The 22,468-nt window shown below is 37.1% G+C and overlaps 1 protein-coding gene and 1 long non-coding RNA gene across 12 annotated transcripts; one reads left to right on the top strand and one right to left on the bottom strand.

Moving 5' to 3' along the window:
- Nucleotides 1–5,757: 5,757 nt before the first annotated feature.
- On the bottom strand, nucleotides 5,758–6,573 carry LOC117632841. Its single transcript, XR_004586529.1, has 3 exons — nucleotides 6,265–6,573; nucleotides 6,105–6,192; nucleotides 5,758–5,985 (listed from the first exon to the last, which is right to left on the bottom strand). It is a non-coding gene; the product is annotated as an uncharacterized LOC117632841 (long non-coding RNA).
- A 1,407-nt stretch (nucleotides 6,574–7,980) lies between these two features.
- On the top strand, nucleotides 7,981–12,541 carry LOC117631328 (adenylyl-sulfate kinase 1, chloroplastic). 11 transcript variants are annotated; one of them, XM_034364416.1, is made up of 8 exons: nucleotides 8,379–8,508; nucleotides 9,583–9,723; nucleotides 9,912–10,008; nucleotides 11,183–11,332; nucleotides 11,427–11,545; nucleotides 11,689–11,773; nucleotides 11,904–11,950; nucleotides 12,080–12,541. In XM_034364416.1, exons 1-8 carry the CDS (start codon nucleotides 8,488–8,490, stop codon nucleotides 12,176–12,178), a joined length of 759 nt encoding a protein of 252 aa, XP_034220307.1. In that variant the 5' UTR covers nucleotides 8,379–8,487; the 3' UTR covers nucleotides 12,179–12,541. The 11 variants fall into 11 exon arrangements, with proteins under 11 accessions (XP_034220304.1, XP_034220310.1, XP_034220308.1 ...); XM_034364415.1 differs by having other exon boundaries at nucleotides 8,379–8,530; nucleotides 9,587–9,723; XM_034364412.1 differs by lacking the exon at nucleotides 8,379–8,508 and adding an exon at nucleotides 8,599–9,112 and having other exon boundaries at nucleotides 9,600–9,723.
- The last annotated feature ends 9,927 nt before the right edge of the window (nucleotides 12,542–22,468 follow it).

Genomic DNA, 22,468 nt, shown 5'->3' with positions numbered 1-22,468 from the left:
TCAAATAGATGTTAAGACTACATTCTTGAATGGAAACTTGGAGGAAGAAATTTATATGCAACAACCAGAAGGTTTCATTCAAGAGAATGGAGAAAATCTGGTTTGCAAGTTGTGTAAATCAATCTATAGTCTAAAACAAGCATCTAGAGAGTGGTATAAGATTCAATGAAGTTGTTAAACTATATGGTTTTACAGAGAATGTCTTAGATGAGTGCATTTACATGAAGATGAGTGGGAGTCACTTCATAATTCTGATTCTTTATGTAGATGACATTCTGCTAGCTTGCACCAACATGTCCATGTTACACGATTGCAAGGCATTCCTGGCTAAACATTTCGACAATGACAGATTTGGGAGAAGCCTCATACATTTTGGGAATCGAAATTAGCAGATATAGAAAGAGAGGTTTGTTGGGACTATCATAGAAGACTTATATAGAAAAGATACTCAAAAGGTTTAACATGCAAGGCTGTGCAAGGTCAGATGTGCCTATTTCGAAGGGAGATAAATTTAGTACTAATCAAGCACCAAAGACTGATCAAGGAAAGCTTGAGATGGCAGATAAACCTTATGCATCATTAGTGGGGAGTCTCATGTGTGCACAAGTATGCACAAGACCTGATATTACTTTTACAGTAAGTGTATTGGGAAGATTTCAGTCAAATCCTAGACAAGCATATTGGATTGCTGGTAAAAGAGTCATGAGATATTTGCAAAGAACAAAAGACTATAAGTTGGTTTACAAAAGAAGTGACAGACTGGAAGTAGAAGGTTATGTTGATGCAGATTTTGCAAGTTGCAAAGATGACTTGAAATCTACATATTAGGATATGTTTTCCTATTTGTTAGAGCAGCAATATCATGGAGAAGTAACAAGCAACCACTCACAATTGCATTGACTATATTGGCAGGATTTCTGGCTTGTTATGAAGTAACCACTCAAGCTATGGGATTAAAGAACTTTATCACTAGTTTGGGTGTGGTTGAATCAATTCAACAACCTATACATCTTTGGAATAATAACAGTGCAAGAGTACTTTTTGCAAAAGAGAATAAAAGAACAAAGGCATCAAGAATTCTAGAAGTTAAATTCTTTGCTGTCAAAGAAAAGATTAGAGATGGGCATACTGTGTTGGAGCACATTGGCACAAATGAAATGGTTGCAGATCCACTTACTAAGGGGTTACCAAATGCTGTTTTTCATAGACATGTGATTAGCATGGGATTGACAGTTCATTTGGATGACTAAAACAGTGGGAGTCTTTTTAATCAAGTTTTGGTAGTTTAACTAGTTTTGCTATTTTATATTTAAATTCATACAATGATGTTTTAATTTGGATGATTTTCAGTTTAAGGATTCAAATATAGTATATTTATGCAATCTAGTTTATATACACATGTGATTACTTGAATGTATGTGTCACATCCGGGATCGGCTCTACCGTAGCACGATATTGTCCGCTTTGGGGCCCCCTCTCTCCCCGCACAGTTTTGTTTTTGGGAGCTCACGAGCAACTTCCCAGTGGGTCACTCATCCTGGGATTGCTTTGGCCTCCAACTCGCTTAACTTCGGAGTTCCTACGACTCTGAAGCCAGTGAGCTCCCAAAAGGCCTCGTGCTAGATGGATGCGGGTGTGCACATATAAGGCACATCACCCCCTTAGGGCCCATCTGTCCTGTCACGAAAACGGATTTGAAAAGAAAACGAGAATGCACAAAGTGCAAAGTCTACAGGAAGTGAAACCTTGCTCTGATACCAAATTGACAGGACCCGAACCAAATTTTGCTTTGGAATTCGAGTCGAACCCTGCGCGTGCCCTACACTTGGCAAATGTCGGGCACAATTGACCTAATTGCCCTTCTAACTGTAATTTTAACCTTAACTCATACCGAAAATTCGGCAGAGTCTCCCCTGTAATTTTCTCAATCCCAAAATTACACCTGTCAAAACGAGCAGAAATATCCACACAACCAACTGCCAGCACTTCAATATACATGCCAATAGTTCCATTCTCACCCTAGGGCAATATATCAGAGCAATTCTAATAGTTTACAGAGAAGTGAATCTTTTTACAAACCAACACTTTTGTAACAAGAAGGCGAGGAAGGCAAGATGTCCCGGTGGTGGGTTTCCTATGCACGCTACAGCCTGGGGGCGCAAAACATTTGAAAATGTGAGTGGACAAAAATAAAGGTTCATAAAATATCCTAAGAATATACTAACCCCCATTGTAAAAATAGTTAAGTAAAACTGAATACGTACTCTGCATTTGAAGCATACTAAACTCAAGGCATTCACAGATTTATATACTCATATGTAAATCATATTCAAGCTCGATAAATCTCGCATAAAAGCAGTGAAATCAAAACTGGCATAAAAACACTGTAATCAACTTGCATAAAAGCACTGTACTCAAACCTTACATAAAAGCACTGTAATTACTTTAAAACCACCACTCAGGTGTACCCCTGTAATTCCATCAATTCCTCTGGCAGGTCTCGGCGACACAAAGTCTATCCGAGCCGCAAACTGGCAGGATTCAGGGGACCGCAGTCAGCCTGATCCGCTGACAGGTCTCGGTGACACAAAGTCAACCCGAGCCGCAACTGGCAGGATTTAGGGAACCGTAGTCAGCCTGATCCGCAATCCTGGCAGGTCTCGGTGACAACAAGTCAATCCGAGCCGCAAATCCTGGCAGGTCTCGGTGACACCAAGTCAATCCGAGCCGCAAATCCTGGCAGGTCTCGGCGACACACAGTCAATCCGAGCCGCAAATCCTGGCACTCACAGTCCGAGCGTCCCCGAAACTCGTGAGGCAAATGTCAAGTGCACTGACAAAACTGAGGGTAAACTGGATGTCTGTAGACATCGGCATAACTGAAGGTAATAACCGTAGCTGGGTACTCATGGTGGTTTAAAATAAAACATTTTTAAAATAAAACATTTTTGAAAAGTCTGATAAATAACTGAATTTTGTTAAATCTGAAACTATGCTGCTATTTTATCTGATATAAATCTCAAACTCTGCTTTCTATATCTCTTTAGCATAATCAACTAAGCAGCATATAAATAAGATATTTAACTTCACAAAGCATGCTAGGAAAAATCACAATTAATAAAACTTATTCAAGATCAAATAATGAAATTCATTTATATAAAATCATTTATGAAAGAAAGTCCACTCACTCCTGGTCCGAGCTAGCTAGACCTCCTGAGGGTCTCTTCTGTGGGTCTGCCTGGTTCCGGGTGCCTGGGTAAACCATCAGGAATATTAAATTAATAAAACTACTCGATATAAGTTTTTAAGTAAAACCCTGACCCCCGACTTCTAGAAATGCGTGCACTAACTTTAAAGTCATTTTTCTGCCCGCTTAGGCATTTTAGATGTTTAAAATCATCTGAAAAGACTCGAGACTTTATTAAGCGATAAGCTTCCATCTTGGTCGATACGGAACCCCGTGGGGTCCACGACCTCCAATGACCAATCTGAGAGTTCCTTTAAGTTCCTCACATTTAAGGAACCATATCCTGCAAGTTTGGTCTGAAACTGACGATCGGATTGACCACGATCGTAAAATCATAAAATTTCCAAACCCTAGCCCCAGGGTTCGCGATTTCGGAGTATCCGGGACTCCGATTCACAATCCGTCGAATCCTACACGATTCTGAAATTATCTAAAATTGAGAGCGATCCAACGGTTCAGCAGTATCGAACCCGGAATTCGCACAATATGAAAAATCTGTTCGCGGCTCAAACGGTATCCAAATTGAGATCCGCGAAATCCTACGCGCTCGTGACAACCTGAGGATCGCAACAAGACACAGCGCCACTGCACTACCCTCACCCATGCACCGCAGCATGTGCAGCAGCACGCACCGACAGCGATGGGTGTCCAAAGCGATTACACCTCGCCGGAAAAACTTCAAACCACGGCTCCAAACTCCTACCCTAGGTAAAACACCATATTTGGAGTCACTTTTGTTCTTGGACCTACCCCAAAAACTGACCGGAAGTGGCCGATCACAGATGCCAAAAATTGGCTGAAACTTCAAGCTCAAAATCCAATAGCTACACTAAGAATCGATCTATTCCTACCCAACAGACAGCTAGAACAGCTTGAGAGGTTCAAAATCCATACCTGGGTCAACTGAAATAGTGGCCGGAGGAGGGAGATCGACGGTTTTGAAGTTTGGATGACGTCGGCTGCTTCTTCTCCAAATTCTGGCGAATTCGCGGCGGCTGGCTGCGGGAGGGGGCTGGGGTAGGAAGAGGAAGTTGTCCCGGTCATTTTGGTACCGGCCTTGTCCACAGCCGTGGCCGGTGGCCGGAGATACAAAGGAGAGAAGGAGGATGGGCGGAGAGGTCGAGGGAGAGAGTGGGGGAGAGAGAGAGAGAAAGCTGGTTTTTATAAAAACCAACTTCAAAAAATTTACGATTTTGCCACTGAGACCCTTTTGACCATAACTCTCTTGTTACAACTCCGATTCTGGCCCACTACGTGTCTATGAACTCATTTCACCGTGCTCTACGCAACGGTGTCTGTAGAATTGTCAAATTCCTTCTCGGTCAAAAAGTCACCTTTTCCTTAATAAAATATTCCAATGGCAAAATTGTCTTTTCTCAAAATAAATTACTAATTAAATAGAAATTTTTGTTTTGGGTTATTACAATATGTGGATGGCATAACATGCATTTAAAGTAGCCATGAGAGGATTGTATTCATGATAGTTTGCTATTTGGGTTATGCAAATTGAGACCTTGGTAGTCATTTACAGGGACAAAGGAATTAGATGACCTTTGTTTAAAGCACTTTCAGTAAGGTCATCTACATTCTACAGTTTAATCTTGATCGAAGCCTTATGTGGTGTTGAAGAGTTTTAAGTGTGATTATAAAGACTTTGATAACTGTATGATCAATAAGTCTCGATAGTCTATTATAATTTTTCTTCATTGATAATGGCTTAGTGGAAATTTTATCTAGATATACTTTCACAAGGCCTTAAAGTGATCAATACGAGTTTTCTTTAGTGATATTTGACCAAGTGGGAGACTGTAAGACAAATTTGTGTCTTAGTCTAAGTTGTGGTCTTCTAATCATATCTAGTTTGGGGGAGCTTTAATTGATCAGGAAGTATTAATCCTAATACCAGTAGGATAGGCAATCAAATAGTGCGTTTACATTGAGATAGGAGTATCTTAAGGATTCCTAATTCTATATGGATTAAAAACATCCTATTCCTAAGCAAACAGAATCTGTTCGAGTACATCTTGATGGGTAAGGTAGTGGAACAGATGCTTATAAATAAGGTCCCTTCCCTATCGGCTAAAACACACTCATAACAGAAAACTCACCCCATCCAAATATAGAGAAAAAGAGCCGAATAGGAGAAGAAGATCCTTATTCACAATTTTTGATCAAGGTTAGTATTTGAGATTCAAATACATGATAGAACTTACAGTATTTTCATTTTTTTATTCATTGACGGCTCACATAGCTTACAACTAAAACTCCCACGCCTAAGGAACCTAACAAATAAAAGAAAAGACATAAAGTTAAACAGCAATTGCGTACACAAATAGGAAAGGAGAGAAATAATATCCAATAAATAAGTCATGATAGTGAAAGTGAAACTATCTGCATAATTAATGTTTGACGAATAGGATAAGAGTATTGGTTTGGATTAATCACATTCACAAAAAAAAAAAAAAGAGCCAACAACATATAGTGGCTTCTACATCAATTACTTCCAAACTCACAAACATACAAAAATGTCAATTTAAGGTACTTGAGCCAAATGTTTTGTGCCACTTATGATAGGGACAAGTTTGGTCGACGTCCCATACATGTCTAATTTTTTGGTAAATATTACGAGGTGTCCCAATACTCGAAAGGTGAGCTTAATCTCTGCTAGGAGTTTGACTTGCCTCCAGCCAGAAAGTACATCCAACGGGTTTCGAATCCCTCCCATTGAAGCCGAATGTCTGCTTTTGATTATAAATCAACAAAAAACTGAACCAAGTTAATCATAAGCCCAAACAAAGCCCACAAAGTCAACATAACCAAAACTCTAAAATAACCCATGAGCCTAGACTAACCCTACCACCACCACCTGATGAAGCACCGTCGCGGCCTCACCCACTACCGCATCCGTAACAGATCTAGGGAAAATATGATTTCCAACGATCTACCTGCGCATAAGAGTGAACAAATAAACGAAAACAACAACTTTGCCAAAGAATAATTGGGTGATTTGAAGCAACCTCTGTCAATGACGATGTAGAATCAAATTTAATGAACATGAGCGACGTCAGGGAGCGGATTTTGGTATGATTTGATTGAGAACATAGACTAAAATGAGTGATGGAGAACTTTAATCTAACCAGTGCTCAAAAGAAACCACCATAAGGGACTTTTTTTCAAAACGCCCCAGTGGACTTATTCACTAACATAAAAGAAAAAGACGAGAAGAGAGGAGGGGGAGGAGAAGCATTGTCGCTTCTCCCTCCTCCCCCCATATGGAGTTTTCCTTTAGGACTCACAAAGGGAGAGAGCGACTGGGGTTTCTTAGGAGAGAAAATGAAGAATGGTTAGATTTATAATGCGTCAATATGTGATTTATAAAAATGAGGAATGGGGTACGTATTGGGTTTTTTTTTTTTCCCCTTGAGAAGCCTATGCTGAATATAATGAAAGAAAACTTAGAAAGAAGGCTAATTGAGGAGCCTTGATCTCTACAACTTTACTTAAACCCTGATAGGGATTTAAGAATAGTTATTTTCATTTTTTTATTCATTGACGTCTCACATAGCTTACAACTGAAACTCTCATGCTTAAGGAACCTAGCAAACAAAAGAAAAGACATAAAGTTAAAAAACAATCAAAAGAGCGAAATAATATCCAATAAATAAGTCATGAAAGTGAAACTATCTGCATAATTCATATTTGACGAATAGGATAAAGGGATTGGTTTGGATTAATCACATTCACAATAAGAGAGCCAACAACACCTAGTGGCTTACCACCAAACTCGCAAACATACAAAAATGTCAATTTGAGTTTGAGGTACTTGGGCCAAATGTTTTGGGCCACTTATGATAGGTATAAGTTTGGTCGACGTCTCATTTATGTATTTTTTTTTGGTAAATATCACGAAATATCCCTACATTCGAAAGATAAGATTAATCTCTGATAGAAATTTGACTTGCCCATAATCACAAAGTCATCCAACGAACTTCGAACCTCTGCAATTGAGGCCATGCATATCTGCTTTTGATTATAAATCAACAAAAAACTGAACCAAGTGTCAAGTGAGTCAAGTGACGATGACTATGGGGTATTGGGGTACGCAACATTGTGCGACATCATTGGTGGCGCTGACTATGCGAACTGCTGGATCACACAGACGGCGGATAGGAGGAGCGCGACAGTGCGTAACAGATGTGTGCTTTGGATAATATATTACACGTACAATACAAACAGATTATTGGCGGGGGTGGGCCTTGTTTTTGGCTACACGTAAGGGCTGAAAGTGATTGATCTTGGCCGTGTGTTTTTTCTTCTTTTTTAAAGGTGCTGCTGGCTGACATTTGATGGTAAAGTTGGAAATAATTATTCACCAAATAGAAGTGAGAAATTATTAATTTAGGTAACCATCACAAAATATTATTTTTACATATGCATTTTCTCATTGGTTGTCATTATTTACTATTATGTTTTATCTCACACATTAATATCAATTATTTAATTTTAATATTTATGGGTAAGTAGGTATAATTTTTTAGTTAATTTACTTTTACATCTTAAAAACTGACAAAGAATATGGGAGGGACGTGTACCCCACGGAGTCCCAGTGGACTACCAAAGAAACAACACGTGTAAAATCTTTGCCACCAAAAAAACACGTGGCGAATTATAACTGGTCTGAGGTCTCAAGCAGAGCACCACTCTGTATATGAGCGCGTGGCACTACACTTCCGTCCTTCGATAAACCTTGCAGTGCAGCAACTGCGTTTCTCCCTGAGCTCTGTGTCTCATCTCCTACAAGCCTGTCTACAATTAGAGAAGAGAAGCTCAGAAATGGAATCAGAGCCGTTGGTCTCAACAATACTTATCTCGCTAACTAACCACTTCCTCTCGCGCACAACCAGTCAACCTCCCTCTCCATGTGAGCCCTCCACGGCTCTCTAATTTTACCATAGCACTAAAAAAATCCAAAAGTACAAACATACGTAATTAAAAAGCCGGGTTCTTGAGCAATTGCTTGCTTGTGATCTTGGCGTTTTGGTAATTAATGAATGCGGTGGTGAAAGGACCGCGACCGTTGATTTGTGGCCCGCCGCGGGGCGCTGAATCTGGACCGTTGGCGGTGCCGTCGTTGTCGAGGGCGAAGCTAGGTTTTTTAAGGGTGAAGGGAAGCAATGCGATTGGATCCAGGTTTTTGAGACCGATTAAGGCAATGGAGGACTCTAGCGTTTCTTTGAGGAATGATTGCGCCGCCATTTCTGGTACCACTCTCTTCAATTTCAGGTTCTCTCTGTTTTTTCTTAAAATTTGATGCCAGTTGTAATGTTTGGCTTGCATTGTGGAAGCAACATTTATCCTTTTGGATTTTTTTTAATTTGGGCATTTTGCTGTTTCAATTTAGATTCAGGAGTTTTGAATGTGGCTCTCTGTTTTCTTTAATCTTTAAAGATATGTTTGGTATTTCGTAAATTACTTTTTCTTTTTGGCCTTGAGCCTTGGGTGAGAATTGGGTGGGGGAGAAAAGTAGATTCTAGAGCAAAATTCCCTTGTAACAGCAAAATTGACTTTTTTTAAAAAAAAAATTACTTTTTTGAATAAAATGGACGAGGAAGGTGGGTTAAATGATTGGTTATGGACTTATCTTAGTTTGTTTTTATGGTGGGCTGAGTCTTAGTGCTTGTTAGTCATTAGTGATTAGTTTATACTTTCTTCTTCTTCTTCTCCTATGCCATACTGTCATTACTTTGGTCAACCCCTCTTTGTATCTTCATCTTCTGTATACAACATTCATGCTGCCAACTCTCCTCAGTGCCACCAGCGGCCCATTTTGAGCACAATTAAAGCATTTCAAGTCCGTCGCACAAGGTTGATGATTCAGTAACCATAAAAACCTTGCTTATTTATTTATTTATTTTCAGTTATTGTGGGTTTCTTGCTGTGTTGGTTATAAATTGGCCTTGAATTGAATATGATATATTGAATGTTCATATTTGTTTGAGCGTCAAAGTACCTGCTTTCTGATGACAGATCTGGTGAATATTTGAGGTTTTTTCTTTTTGTAATTTTTTTTTTCTTTTCAATTCTCGTAAAGAAAATTGATTTAAGGATCGGTGCTTTTAGATTATGGAGGCTATGAGCAGAATTAATCATTTTATATGCTGTTGACACTTTGAATATATGGGTGTTAAACTTCAGCTGAAGCAAAATTCTCAGCCCTTGAGGATGAATATTGTTATTGTTCTAGAATGTTGTTAGTTAAGCTTTGGTTTATCAGGAAACCTAGTGTTCTTCAATGGATGGATTTAGGGTTCTAATTGAAACAACCATCTAACTAGGTAGAAATCTGCGCCAGATGTCAACCATGGAGAATCCAACAAACATTGTGTGGCATAAAAGCCCAGTGGAGAAACTTGATAGGCAACATTTACTTCAGCAGAAAGGCTGTGTCATATGGATTACTGGTCTTAGTGGTTCAGGTTTGTTTCTTTCTATTCACTTTTGCTATATGAAAGGCTAATCAGCATCTCCGTTAGCAACTCTGTAATTGTTATTGTATATGCACACATGAAGTTTTAGCTCTTTTGTTATTTAATAACTCATGCAAAAATTATTTAATTTTGTTTTCTTGTGTGCATATTTTGATATGGGAATTTGTGATTTGTAGTTATACTTGCATAGCAGTAATCATGCTGCTGGTATAACCCTTCTGGAATTATACATCTCAATAACCAGAAAGCAAGGTGATGATACCTACATGAAAGGTGGTGCCATCATTTGACCTCAGCTTTCCCTTTCAAGAAATATGTCAAAAGAGGATAAAGAAAGGAAGTTGACATACTATGAATGTAGACTTCTCCCGTTCTCTCTCATACACACGCACACACGAACACAAACACACACAATGGGTTAGAAAGATATCACGTAGTAGCTACAGATCTCATTCTGTGTGCTTTCCTTTGCTACCCATCTCTGCTGCTTCTTAGCTGTAGTATTGTTATTATACCTTAGCTTGATTACATTAATATTATGTAACACAACTAAGTACCCTGTAATTTTGTTTTTGGCTAAAAGTTATAGCCTCTTCAAGTGCTAATTCATTGATTAAAACAATTGAGGTTATCCATGCCCAAGTCAGTTGTACCTTTTTCATCCTTAATTGTTTATGCATGACCCAAACTCATCTTTTCACAGGGTTCAATATTCTTCATTCATGTCTCTATCAGGATCCTTGACATTCAACTATGAATACAGATAAATGGTATACTCATAGAACAGTGCATCATAAGCTTTTTAATTTGTTTTTTAGTCTTGTCATACTTAACGGGAATTTATGTTGTGTAAATTTTTTTACACCGAGCAATTAATCTTATGACTTTCTTTAGATCTATTTTAATTTCACATCTAAACAGAGAAGAGCCTTGTCCAACTGAGCTTGCTGTTGCCACATCATGGCCCATTTTACTGATTTTATGTTGGTGGAGCTATTCGTGAATATCAAAACAATAGTTAATAAATGCATCTGAAATAGTATTAATTAGATAATTACAAATATTTGTCCCCATTTTAATAAAAATATTATTTGTTCCTTGATTTATGAATGTCATCCTTACGTGATGCTCAAACAAACTATTCAAGGCCGGATGAGCAAAGGAAACATACATGTTGATATTTTGCATGATTTGATTGTCATATTTAAGATCAATCAGAGTGTTTACTGGATGGTACACTATAAAGGAGGAACTATGAAAGAAGAAAGCTAACGCATTAACCATCTCCATCAATTGGAAGACCTTCTAGATATAGACATTTTTGTATTGCTTATGACTTTTGGTGCAACTTTGTTTGACTCTGATTGTGGATTCTTCCTGTTCAATTTGTTACTCTGTAGTCTTCAGCTTATAACCCACACTCTCATATCCTGGTCTCTAATTTTAGGAAAAAGCACTGTGGCATGTGCTTTGAGTCAAGGCTTGCACATGAGAGGAAAGCTGACCTACATCCTTGATGGTGACAATGTTCGGCATGGTCTAAATCGTGATCTTAGTTTCAAAGCAGAAGATCGTGCAGAGAACATACGAAGAATTGGTGTGTATTTTTGTAGTTTGAATTTATTGACTTTTCCATTTATTTTCTTATATTTTCTTTTACTGATTTAATTCTTCACCAAAAAAAAAAAAAGCTGAGGTAGCTAGGCTCTTTGCGGATGCTGGCATCATTTGTATTGCTAGTTTAATATCTCCATACAGAAAGGACCGAGATGTCTGCCGTGCATTATTTCCTGAAGGGGATTTTATTGAGGTATGTGATGTCTTTAATATGAGGAATGGATTCAATCCAAAAATATGGGTAGTGAATTTAGTTTGCTATTAACACCACAATGTGACAAAAGGCAAGAGGCTCTATGTTTCCAGTGATGACCTGACAAACCTCACATTTCTCAGGTGTTCATGGACGTGCCACTCCATGTGTGTGAGAATAGGGACCCGAAGGGCCTTTACAAGCTTGCCCGAGCTGGAAAAATCAAAGGTATCCTCTAGGAGCTTAAGTTTAAAGACGATGCAGTGCTAAATGGATCTATCATTTTTGTGTTATTTCTTTCCCGAACCAGTTCTCACCAATCATATAAGTGGTGAATGATTTGTTTGGCATTCTGCAGGTTTTACAGGGGTTGATGATCCATATGAGCCACCATTAAATTGTGAGGTATGTCTGAAAAGGAAATCATACATCTGTGTAGGGCAGCATTACTTTGTGTTTATGAACGAAATCAAGCCTTTAATTTCCTTGTGTTAAATTGGTTTTTTTCTTTCCTAATATGCTTTCATCTTGCAGATAGTATTGCAGCAGAAAGGTAGGGACTGTGTCCCCCCAGGTGAGATGGCCGAAACCGTGATATCGTACTTGGAGGAGAAGGGGTATTTGCAGGCGTAATAGAAGACAAGGGCTTCCAGTTCTTCGGCGCCAGGGCTGCTTCTACCTTATCATAACATCCTGCAAAAAACCCTTTAGTTTTTCCAGTCAAAAAATAAAACTAAAGAGTTTCTCCTTCCTTGCGGTTAGGAAATTGCTCGTTTCCTGCGTACTCCAGTTCCATCCATCAAATTAATTAATCGATTGATTAATCAATTTTATTTGGTTCGAAAGCTGCCTTGTGCAATGTGGCTTTCGAGACCATCCAGACTGCAATAAAGCAGTGGAACTTGGGAAGGAGTTCATGTATTCATTTGTGTAATTGTGTAATGAGATTTAACATGTAGAATAATTTTTGCATAGCTGCTGCACTGCTTGCCTGTACTCGCCAAACTTTGCCTGTACTGTACGTATATTTGTTGATTGAAATCTCTTAGCAAAAGGAAAAGCCCAATGAAAAACTGAACAGTTTCAATGAAAAACCCAAATCTCTCTCGCTCTCTCTGTTACCCACTGCCAAACCGCGAGGCCGCCGCCGTTCGATTTAGTAGGATGCAAGCTTCTAGTTAACAAGATGCTTAAAATCGACTACAATTGAGTTATTAATATTAGTATTAATGCAGGACAGAAATATTATGTTATAGAATATACGTTTTGCACTTTATCATTAGAGATTTTACTCTGGGGGAGTATATTCAACTTGGTAATTTTTTGTTTGGTAATCTTTTTATTACGTACAAAAGTAGACTGCCACAGTTGCTTAGTGATTATTTACCACGTACATTGGTAGATTGTTTATTGATAAATTTATTTGATTGTTACATGCGCGTTGCAGAAAATTATACACAAGTGGAAATTTAGAATGTGAATTAGGAACAAAAGAGGCATAACAAAACTATTGAATCAACAAACATGGACTAGACCTACTAATGAGTTGAATGTTTGGACATCCATTACAATATCTCAAACTTCAATTGGCACATGTGTTTTCTCCTCAGCTTGAGCCTGTCAAAACAGAGAGCCATCTATATGCTTCCAATATCACAACAACACAACTATTGACGTAGCTAGGAATTTTCTCAATAAGGGTCAACATTATTAGCCTGAGAAAGTCGTGAACATTAACATAATATATATTTTTTTAATTGTATAATTTAATTGTTATCTTCCAAAATCATAATTCGCATCGTACAATAAATTACAAAGAAATAACTTGACATGAATCAAATCATAATACATTGCTCAAAAGAGAACTGAATAGCTAGTATTGGGAGATTTACTTGACTGATAACCGATTTAATAACAAAATCTGTAAGAGAACTCAATAAATGAAAGAATAAAAAGATTGAAGTTAAAAAGGAAAAATGGAGTAAAGATAAATATTGGAAAAACTATAGAAGTAAAGAATAACAATTAACTAGAGTTAGAAAGTTAAAAGAAACCCAAAAAAATCAAATATAACACACAACAAATGCATTTGTTGATAACCATATTGTCTAGATCAGCAGAGCACATGGATGGCACGTGTTCTAGTCTGTTAGTTTGTTAAAGTTTTGGTTATTAGTTTCTAAGTCTGTTATTAGCTATATAAACTGTACTGTTACATTGTAATCAAGAATCGAGATAATCAATACATGAGTATTTTGCTCTCTGATTTCTTCTTCATTCTTCTGCTTTCTGATTTCTTCTTCATTCTTCTGCTTCCTTCTTCATTCTTCTCTACATTCTCTGATGTTTTCATTTGTTGCATAAATTGGAGGAGGGTCAGCTGACGCTTGTGGGCCTTAGCTGGCTCTGTAATTAAACACAACCCATAATTATAATAGTGATAATATAAGTCATGTAGATTTACATGTTTTAATTGCTTCCAATATCTCACGCATTTAAGTGTTTTGGGTGAATTTGGTGTTTCATATTTAAGTGTTTGGGGTGAATTGCATGTTTTAAGGTGTGCTATAGGTTTATTATGACCCACATAATTTTGGTGTATGAATGACTTTGATGATTGAATATAATTGATTCTCCGATTATATATAAGCTGCTATCACATGTAAAGAAATGCTCCCATGTTAATTTCATTTTTTGGTGGAAATGATAGTTTTATTTCAATTAGTCTATCACACTTTTGGAATTTAAAAGGTATAAACTAAATGGTAAAATGAAGAATAAATAAAATACTTTAATACGATGATATTGATATTTATAAATGTCTTATCTTCTTTGAATGTTATTGATCATAGTAGTTTTAATAACAGCATGGAAAACCAATGTGACTTTGTGAATTAAGACAATACACTTTGAATGTTATTTTCTTTGATTCGGATAGGAAATTGCGCCTACATCAGTTTCTTTCCATCAAATTAAGTAATTAATCGATCTATTAATGACCTTGTTGCAACCATGTGTCCCACCTTTTCGTGTGTTTTAAAGTTAGGCATTTTCAGACAGTGTATCTTAATTCTAGGATAGAACTAAATTCAAAATAGATAATGTTTCATCAAATTGACTTCGAATCACGTGAATAAGTGGAGTACTGCTATTTTCACCCACCTGTCTTATTTTTTTACCCACTTTATCTTCAAAATTTTAAAGACAGATTTACCCCTTCATAAAATGACTTTTAAGAACTTATGGAAAATGATTAAAAAAGAAAACAATTGTCTCAAACTTAAAATTAAAAAAAGTTAAAAAAAATAATTCCAAAGCACAAAGATCAAACGTCAAATCCAAAGCACCCCTCAAGCTCTTATTTTATCTCCATCCTAAAACCCTAACCCCCAAAGTTTTGAGCCAAAACGATGGATTCTTCATCAGAAACTCCAGTCATCATGTACCCTTCCCATTTGTAGGAGGCCAGCAAATCCCAATGATCGACATGGCAAAAGTCTTCCCCTCCCACAGAGCAAATCCCAATGTAATCAGATGCTCATGTTGAAAATATGTTCTATTAGTTTTGGTTTGGTCGTCAAATCTCTCCAATTAGAGCAAACAATTGCTATTTTCAGTCATTAGATTAAATTTAAATGACTCACAAGTTAACAGGAAAAGAGAACTTGCTTGAATTAATATTGAAAGGGTATTTTAAGAATAATGGTGGGTGGAAAGATAGGATTGTGTTTTTTCAAATTTACATGGTGAGTGGGAAGATAAGGTGGGTAGGAAAATAGGACAGGTGGGTGGAAATAGCACTACTCGAATAAGTGGGATCCAAGGCTACCACATAGACAACTAACGAGAATGTTGATTGAAACCCTAATTCCAGAATGACATTTAAAAAAATTAACAAATTTGAGGTAATTAATTATCTATATATATATATAAAGCAAAAGACAAAGAATGGTGAAACATTTAAAATACCAGAAAATGCATTTGGTTAATTCAAACATTAAGAATTGAAATTATTAATTAAATGAGGATAATGTGGTAAATTCACATTTTTCATATTAAAAAAATTAAAATTAAAAACAAAATCAGATAATAAGTCATACTTTTATGGAACATAACTACCCATGTTATCTTTTCTTAATTCTAAAAATAAAATAAAAAATAAAAAATAAAACCAATTGGCATATGCGTGAACATGTGCTAAAGGGCTAGTTAATTATTAAAATTGAAAGTGTATATACAAATATGCCTTATAAGTACAACTGCATGCAAAGTAACGAACTGAAATTAACCTTTAACTAAATTCATACTTATTAACATCTCATAAAATAAAATGTACTGCAACAAAGAAGAAAAAAAAAACATGGATGTTATATATGGTCATTGAAATTACAAAATGAGTATGTTCAAAAGCTCCATCGAAATTTACTAACATGGAAATAAAATAAACACAATATCTTAAACTAATGTCCACGTCTTTCAATCTTAAACTGCACTTGACATGTGCGTCTTATGCTCTGCAGCTTCTTCTTTTTTTGTTGATTAAAAAAGATATGTTACACTAGAGCAACAACACAAAAATAGATTGGAAAGACCAGGAGCTTTTATAATGAGGGTAAAAGTGAAGGGTTATAATGAGGGGTTAAATTCAGCAGTCGAATAATAATTATGTATTAGAGTAACGCCAGTGCAAGACCCAACTAGAGGGAAAGGCCCCCTAGGCGAGCCCAACCGCGGTCCAGCGCAAGAGAATCAGCCCGGGCAGCTGCTGGGTCCCACGAGCCAGGGCAGGCCCAATGGCAAGTTCCGCCTGGGCTTCAGCCTGAGTTTTGTGACGTCAGCGCACGGTAACTCAAAGGGCAAGTGCCGCGTGTCGCGATAGGAACGCCCCGATGGTGTTTTTCCAGAAATCCGACGGTCCTCGTTTTTTTGGCTTAAAAAATTGCAAAAAAATTCAAAAAAATTCTGAAATTTTTTTAAAAAAATACCAAATTTTTTTGTATTTTTTCCCTATAAATACCTAACCATTTTATTTACTTTCCATACAAAATCTTCATACAATTCTTCTCCATCCCCAATATTTTTTACTCTCCACTCACATTATTCACTTTCCTCACCAATTCTCCATACAAACTCTTCTCCTTCCAATATTTTTTACTCTCCACTCACATTTTTCACTTCCCACACCAATTCTCCATACAAACTCTTCTCATCCAATATTTTTTACTCTCCACTCACATTTTTCTACTACTTTCCATTTGTATTAAAAAACAAAAAAAAAAAAAAAAAACAAATGACATCTTTTGTCGAAACCGGAGGCTCGTGGTCAACTCAGGAAGATATTGCGTTGTGTCAGTCTTGGGTGAACGTTAGTCATGACCCTATCACGGGCAATGAGATGAAGTTCCATCATATGTGGAGCAAAATTCATGGAGAATTTTGTCAAAGATCGGGTTCCATTCGGACCGAAATGGCGTTGTCTAGTGAATGGAAACTTCTGAATAAAGAGTTAGGCAAATGGAGAAATGCCTTGACAAAAGCAAGGGAGAACATTCGAAGTGGTCAAAATCTATCCGATGAGGTAAAATATTTATAATTGCCATTTTCATCAATTTAATGTAACTTTTTTTTTTGTGGGCATATTCTATTTCTTTTTCTTGCATAATCTTTTTTTTTTCTTTTTGCATTTCCAATTTGTCTATATTTTCTTGCATAATCAATTTTATTCTTGCATTTCAAAATAGTTTATATTTTCTTGCATAATAATTTTTTTTTCTTGCACTTCCAATTATTTATTTTTAATAGATCATACAAGCACAAATGTGGTTCGGTGCCATGGGGCAAGGCAAAAAAAGTTTCGTGCATTTCCAATGTTGGAAAGTTGTGAATGATTGTTCGAGATTCAAAATTATTCCTACTGGTCCGCCGGTTGTTTTGAATGAGACGCCGCTCCACGATTCACCATCAACCGATTTGCCATTGGACTCCCCAATGGAAACGGAGTCACCACTCCCACGTCTGCCGAGACCAATTGGGAGAAAGGCGGCAAAGGCCAAGAGAGGGGGCACTTCGAACAATGAATGTGTACAATTATTGGAGCAAATAGCTAAGAACACCTCACTAAGAATTGAGAGAGACTTGAAAAGAGATGAAGTGGACAAGGCACGAGAGGAAACATTTGCAATTCAACAGCAGCATGCACAAGAAAAAGACATGGATGATAGAGAGATGAAAATCATGGCCATGGATACGAGCCATATGTCTCCTGAAACAAAGGCCTATTGGAAGCATAGACGAAGGGATGTGATGAGAAGAAAACTTTTCCATGACGACGGACCTAGCAATACGGATTGGTTAAATGATGAAAACCATTAGGTTGTATTGAAACACCTTTGCCATATGTTGTATTGTTGTATTGTTGTATTGTTGTATTGTTGTATTATCCTTTAATTTGTTGTATTGTTTCCTTTTCATTAAATAAAAAAAGCATTAAATAATATGACTATTTATTAAAAACATTTGAGCATCAAAACAAAGATTAATTAAAACCAAACCTTAATTTATTGCAAACAACACACAAAACAAACCATACACAAAAGCATAATAATAATAAATAAAAGCATAATTCCAAAAAACACCACACACAAAATAAAGCATAATTAAAAACAAAGCATAATTCCAAACAAAGCACTAATCTTGACTTCATCCATTGTGATTGCCTTTCATCTCCCACAAGTGCTCGATCAAGTCAACTTGACGTCTCTCGTGAACATATGAAGATTGCATTTCTTCATAACGATCAATCATGGGGTTGTTGAATCGACCATCCCGAACTAACGGTTCGGGCTCCATTGGTAGTCCATTTGGTCCCATCGGCCTTTCATATATTCTTGTCAATGCCGTGTTCATGGGATCGGGTTCAAACACCTCTGGAGCATCGTAGTCATACTCATCCTCCACAATCATGTTGTGGAGGATGATGCAAGTCATCATAATAGTCCGCAGCACCTCCTCGTCTAGCATCCGAGCAGCACCCCTGATAATTGCCCAACGAGCTTGCAAGATACCGAAACACCTTTCCACGTCTTTCCTGTAACCTTCTTGAAATGAAGCAAAGCTTCTTTCCTTCTCGGATTGGGGATTCGAAATTGTTTTCACGAATGTCGTCCACCTAGGATAAATTCCGTCGGCAAGGTAGTACGCACCAGAGTATACGGTATTGTTGATTTGGTACGTGACCTAGGGGGAATGACCTCGCAATACCTCGTCGAACACCGGGGATTGACCAAGGACATTGAGGTCATTCTGAGATCCGGCAACCCCGAAGAAGGCATGCCAAACCCAACAGTCGAATGAAGCTACGGCCTCCAAAATTATACTTTTTTGGCCCTTTCGATTCCCGTACTCTCCTTGCCAAGCAGTAGGACAATTCTTCCACTGCCAGTGCATGCAATCAATGCTTCCAATCATGCCTGGGAAACCTCGAGCCTCTGCTTTTTGTAACAGCTTTTGCAAGTCCCTCGGCGTGGGTTTGCGAAGGTACTCCCTCGTGTACAAATTTTCCACTGCATCACAGAATCTCACCAAGCACTCTAGGATAGTTGATTTTCCCATCCTTGCAATCTCATCCACCTGCTCTGCAGATGCCCCATAAGCAAGCATCCGCAAAGCAGCTGTAAGTTTTTGCTCCGGGATAAGACCCAAAACTCCAACAACATCATGCTTTTGAATGAAGTATGTGTCGTAATTACAAATATCATGCATGATTTTTTGAAACAAATGTGGCTGCATTCTATATCTCTCTCGAAACTTATGAGCAGGATATAATGAATTTGGGATAAAGTAATCCTCCAAGAGATTCTTACCCCGAGACTCTCTACGTATGTCCACATTTGGGGCACGAGGACGACGGTGTTGCCTTGATTGATTAAGCATACACACCGCTGCTGCAAGCATTTGTTCCTCTTCTTCATCGGCGTCCCGATCTTCTTCAGCACGTCTACGCCGGATTTCTTCCCTTTCTTTATGTTGCCTCTCTAACACCCTCCTCAAGTTTGACATTGAGAGTAGAATGTGTTTTGTAAAATCTGAGAAATGAAGGAATAGATAAGAGATGGTATGAGAGGTATGAGTTGATGGTGTAGTTTTATAGAGGGATTCAGAAGATAGAGATGACACGTGGCACAATTTTAGAGGATGAAAATCTTATCTGAAATCTGAGATTATAATTTTAAAAAAATATCTGAAAATCTTATCTGACAGAGATGACACGTGGCACAATTTTAGAGGGTGAAAATCTTATCTAACATGGGACACGTGGTACAATTTTAGAGGGTGAAAATGTTATCTGAAATCTGAGATTATAATTTTTTTTAATGAATATCCAAAAATTTTATCTGGAATAAGACACGTGGCAATCGAGATTCTCATCCGAAAATCTTTTCTGAAAAATAATGGACACGTGACAACCAAAAATATTATCCGAAAATTTAATTACAAAAGATTATCAAAATTAATGGTTTAAAGTATTAAAAAAATAGGAAATAAAGTACAATGAATAGTATTTGCCTTAGACTTGCCCTAGACTTAGCCGTCATGGGTGGAACCACAAATGGCAAGGCTGCCACTATTCATGTGAATAGTGGCAGCCCTTGCTCGCCCTTGCCTTAGACTTAGCCCTTATGGGTGGAGTTGCTCTTAGTTCATACGATTATTAAGAAACCCCTCATTATAAGCCCTCACTTTTACCCTTCATTGTAGCCTCTCTGGGAATAAGAATTCTATAATGAGGGCCTTATATATATATGACATTTAGATGAGATCTTATTTTCTAACCGTTGAATCAAATTAATTAGTCTAATTTAATGGTTAAGAAATAAGACCTGACCTAAGAGTCATATGTAAGCCCACACTACATAGAATGACCATCTATGGAAAAGACCTAGGCTAAGTTATTATTTTAGTTCACAGAAAATGGGCCCAACAAAATCAACACAAAAGAGAAGACGAAACTCCCAAATAAAAGCCAAGCAAGGTCCAGCTTGAGTCTTTCTCTTGGCGCTTTTGAGATTGGAGGGAGGAGGAGGGACTTGCAATTGGGTTGGCTGGGCGAGCTTCAGTTAACAAGTGATAATAATTTTAAAAACTCCCCCTTGGTAAATTGGCAAAATTCTTTAATTGTGGTTTTAAACTTCACTTGGTAAATTTTTGTTATTCAGTAAATTGTTATTTTGGTTATTTTTTATTGTGTATACTATTACGTAGTGATTATTTACCACATACATGCATAACCCTAAACACATACACAAGTAGCTAGATCTAATAAAAACTAAAAATTTGGACTTAAACTTCAATTGGGACATCTTTCTTACTTGCAGCATGAGCCGTCTTCTTTGTCAAAAGCATCCATGTCTAAGCTTCCAAAATTATGGCAACACAACATATCACTATGATGGTGATAAGGTAAGAAATTCTCCAAACCATTTCGGGCTGCAGTATATTGAAAGACTCTAACATGTAGTGAAACCAATTCCAGAAGGCTCCAATTCCAGAAGACTTTCTTGTCTTCTGTCTTCTTTGGCCTCAAGCACAAAGCAACTAGCACCTGAAGCGTAGCTAGAACAACAAGAGTGATGCCTATGCATCAGTGCCCTTTATATTGAACCGTTTAAGATTTATTCTTTAATTGCTTCCAATATCTCACATTTAAGTATTTTTGGTGAATTGGATGTTTGATGTTGTGCTATAGCTTTATGACTCACATCATTTTGGTTTATGTATGAGTTCGATGTTTGAAGACATGTTATATGTTAAAGCAATTGATTGTCAGATTGTATATAAACTGCTATCACATGTAAAGAAATGGTCCCATGTTAATTTCATTTCTTGGTGGAAATGATAGTTTTATTTCAATTAGCACATTTTCTGCATGGTATAAACTAAATGGTAAAATGATTACTTTAATAAGATGATATTGGTATTTCTATACGCCGCCTTGCGCATGCACAAGAACAAAGTAAACTAAATGGTAAAATGTTACTTTAATACGATGATATTTGTATTTCTATATGCAATATTGTTTTTGAATAGGTGCTGACTTATTTTATGGATGAGCCTTGACGATACCATTGACGCGTACATATATGACATTTTAATTTTCACTGTAAGTGAAAGAAGTTCGTGCTATAACACAGACTAAGATCAGAGAGCTTTGCGGGAGAGAGAAGAAACATATTAATGGTTTAGTTTTGGTTGTGTTTTACAAGACTCTACATCGCCATCATGATTAACGCCCTATATTTTCAATTTTTTTACTTTTAATTTCTTCAATTTATTCCGGATTTTGTAGGAGCATCCACAATCATGCTCTCTGTTTTTTAGTTAAATTTTAGCTAAAAATATATAAATGTTATTTTAGGAGCTCTTTATAAAATTTAAACTCCAATCATGGTCTCGATTTTAGGGCGTCATAAATACTATAAAAAATTTTAATTGGTCCATCTCTATTAAAATTTAATGTAAAGAATATAGTTAGGATTAATTAAAGGTTTGAAATACTCATTAAATAAAGCAGCATTAAATTATAGGGAGTCCCTATGAGACCTTTCTCTCTCCTCAAATTTAGGAGCTCCTAGAGGTCTCCCTATTTTAGGAGGTGGATATAGGAAGCATGGTTGAAGTAGTATTTTTCCAATTCCTCTCTAAAAATTATCTATATAGGTGATTTAAGGAGCCCATTATGAATACTCTAAAGGGTTGTCCATATATCATGAACTAGAATTCAAAGAGCCATTTTTGTGGGTCATATCTTAATGATGGTGGTGAGAAGATGGTAAAGCAGGAAGGTCCGGGTAGGTGATGTTGTGATAGGTGGAGACTATGGTGGTGTGATTAGGGTAAATTAACTCTACTTTTTGTATTTTACCT

This window comes from Prunus dulcis, chromosome 6 (genome assembly GCF_902201215.1).
Source record: "Prunus dulcis chromosome 6, ALMONDv2, whole genome shotgun sequence".
Taxonomy (NCBI): Eukaryota; Viridiplantae; Streptophyta; class Magnoliopsida; order Rosales; family Rosaceae; genus Prunus; species Prunus dulcis.
This window is presented reverse-complemented; position numbering and strand designations above follow the sequence as displayed.

Coding starts and splice junctions, on each gene's coding strand:
- LOC117631328 (XM_034364412.1), top strand. CDS start 8,973: ATGCCATACTGTCATTACTTTGGTCAACCCCTCTTTGTATCTTCATCT. Junction 9,113..9,599: donor TTTCAAGTCCGTCGCACAAG/GTTGATGATTCA, acceptor AATCTGCGCCAG/ATGTCAACCATGGAGAATCC. Junction 11,546..11,688: donor CTGAAGGGGATTTTATTGAG/GTATGTGATGTC, acceptor CACATTTCTCAG/GTGTTCATGGACGTGCCACT.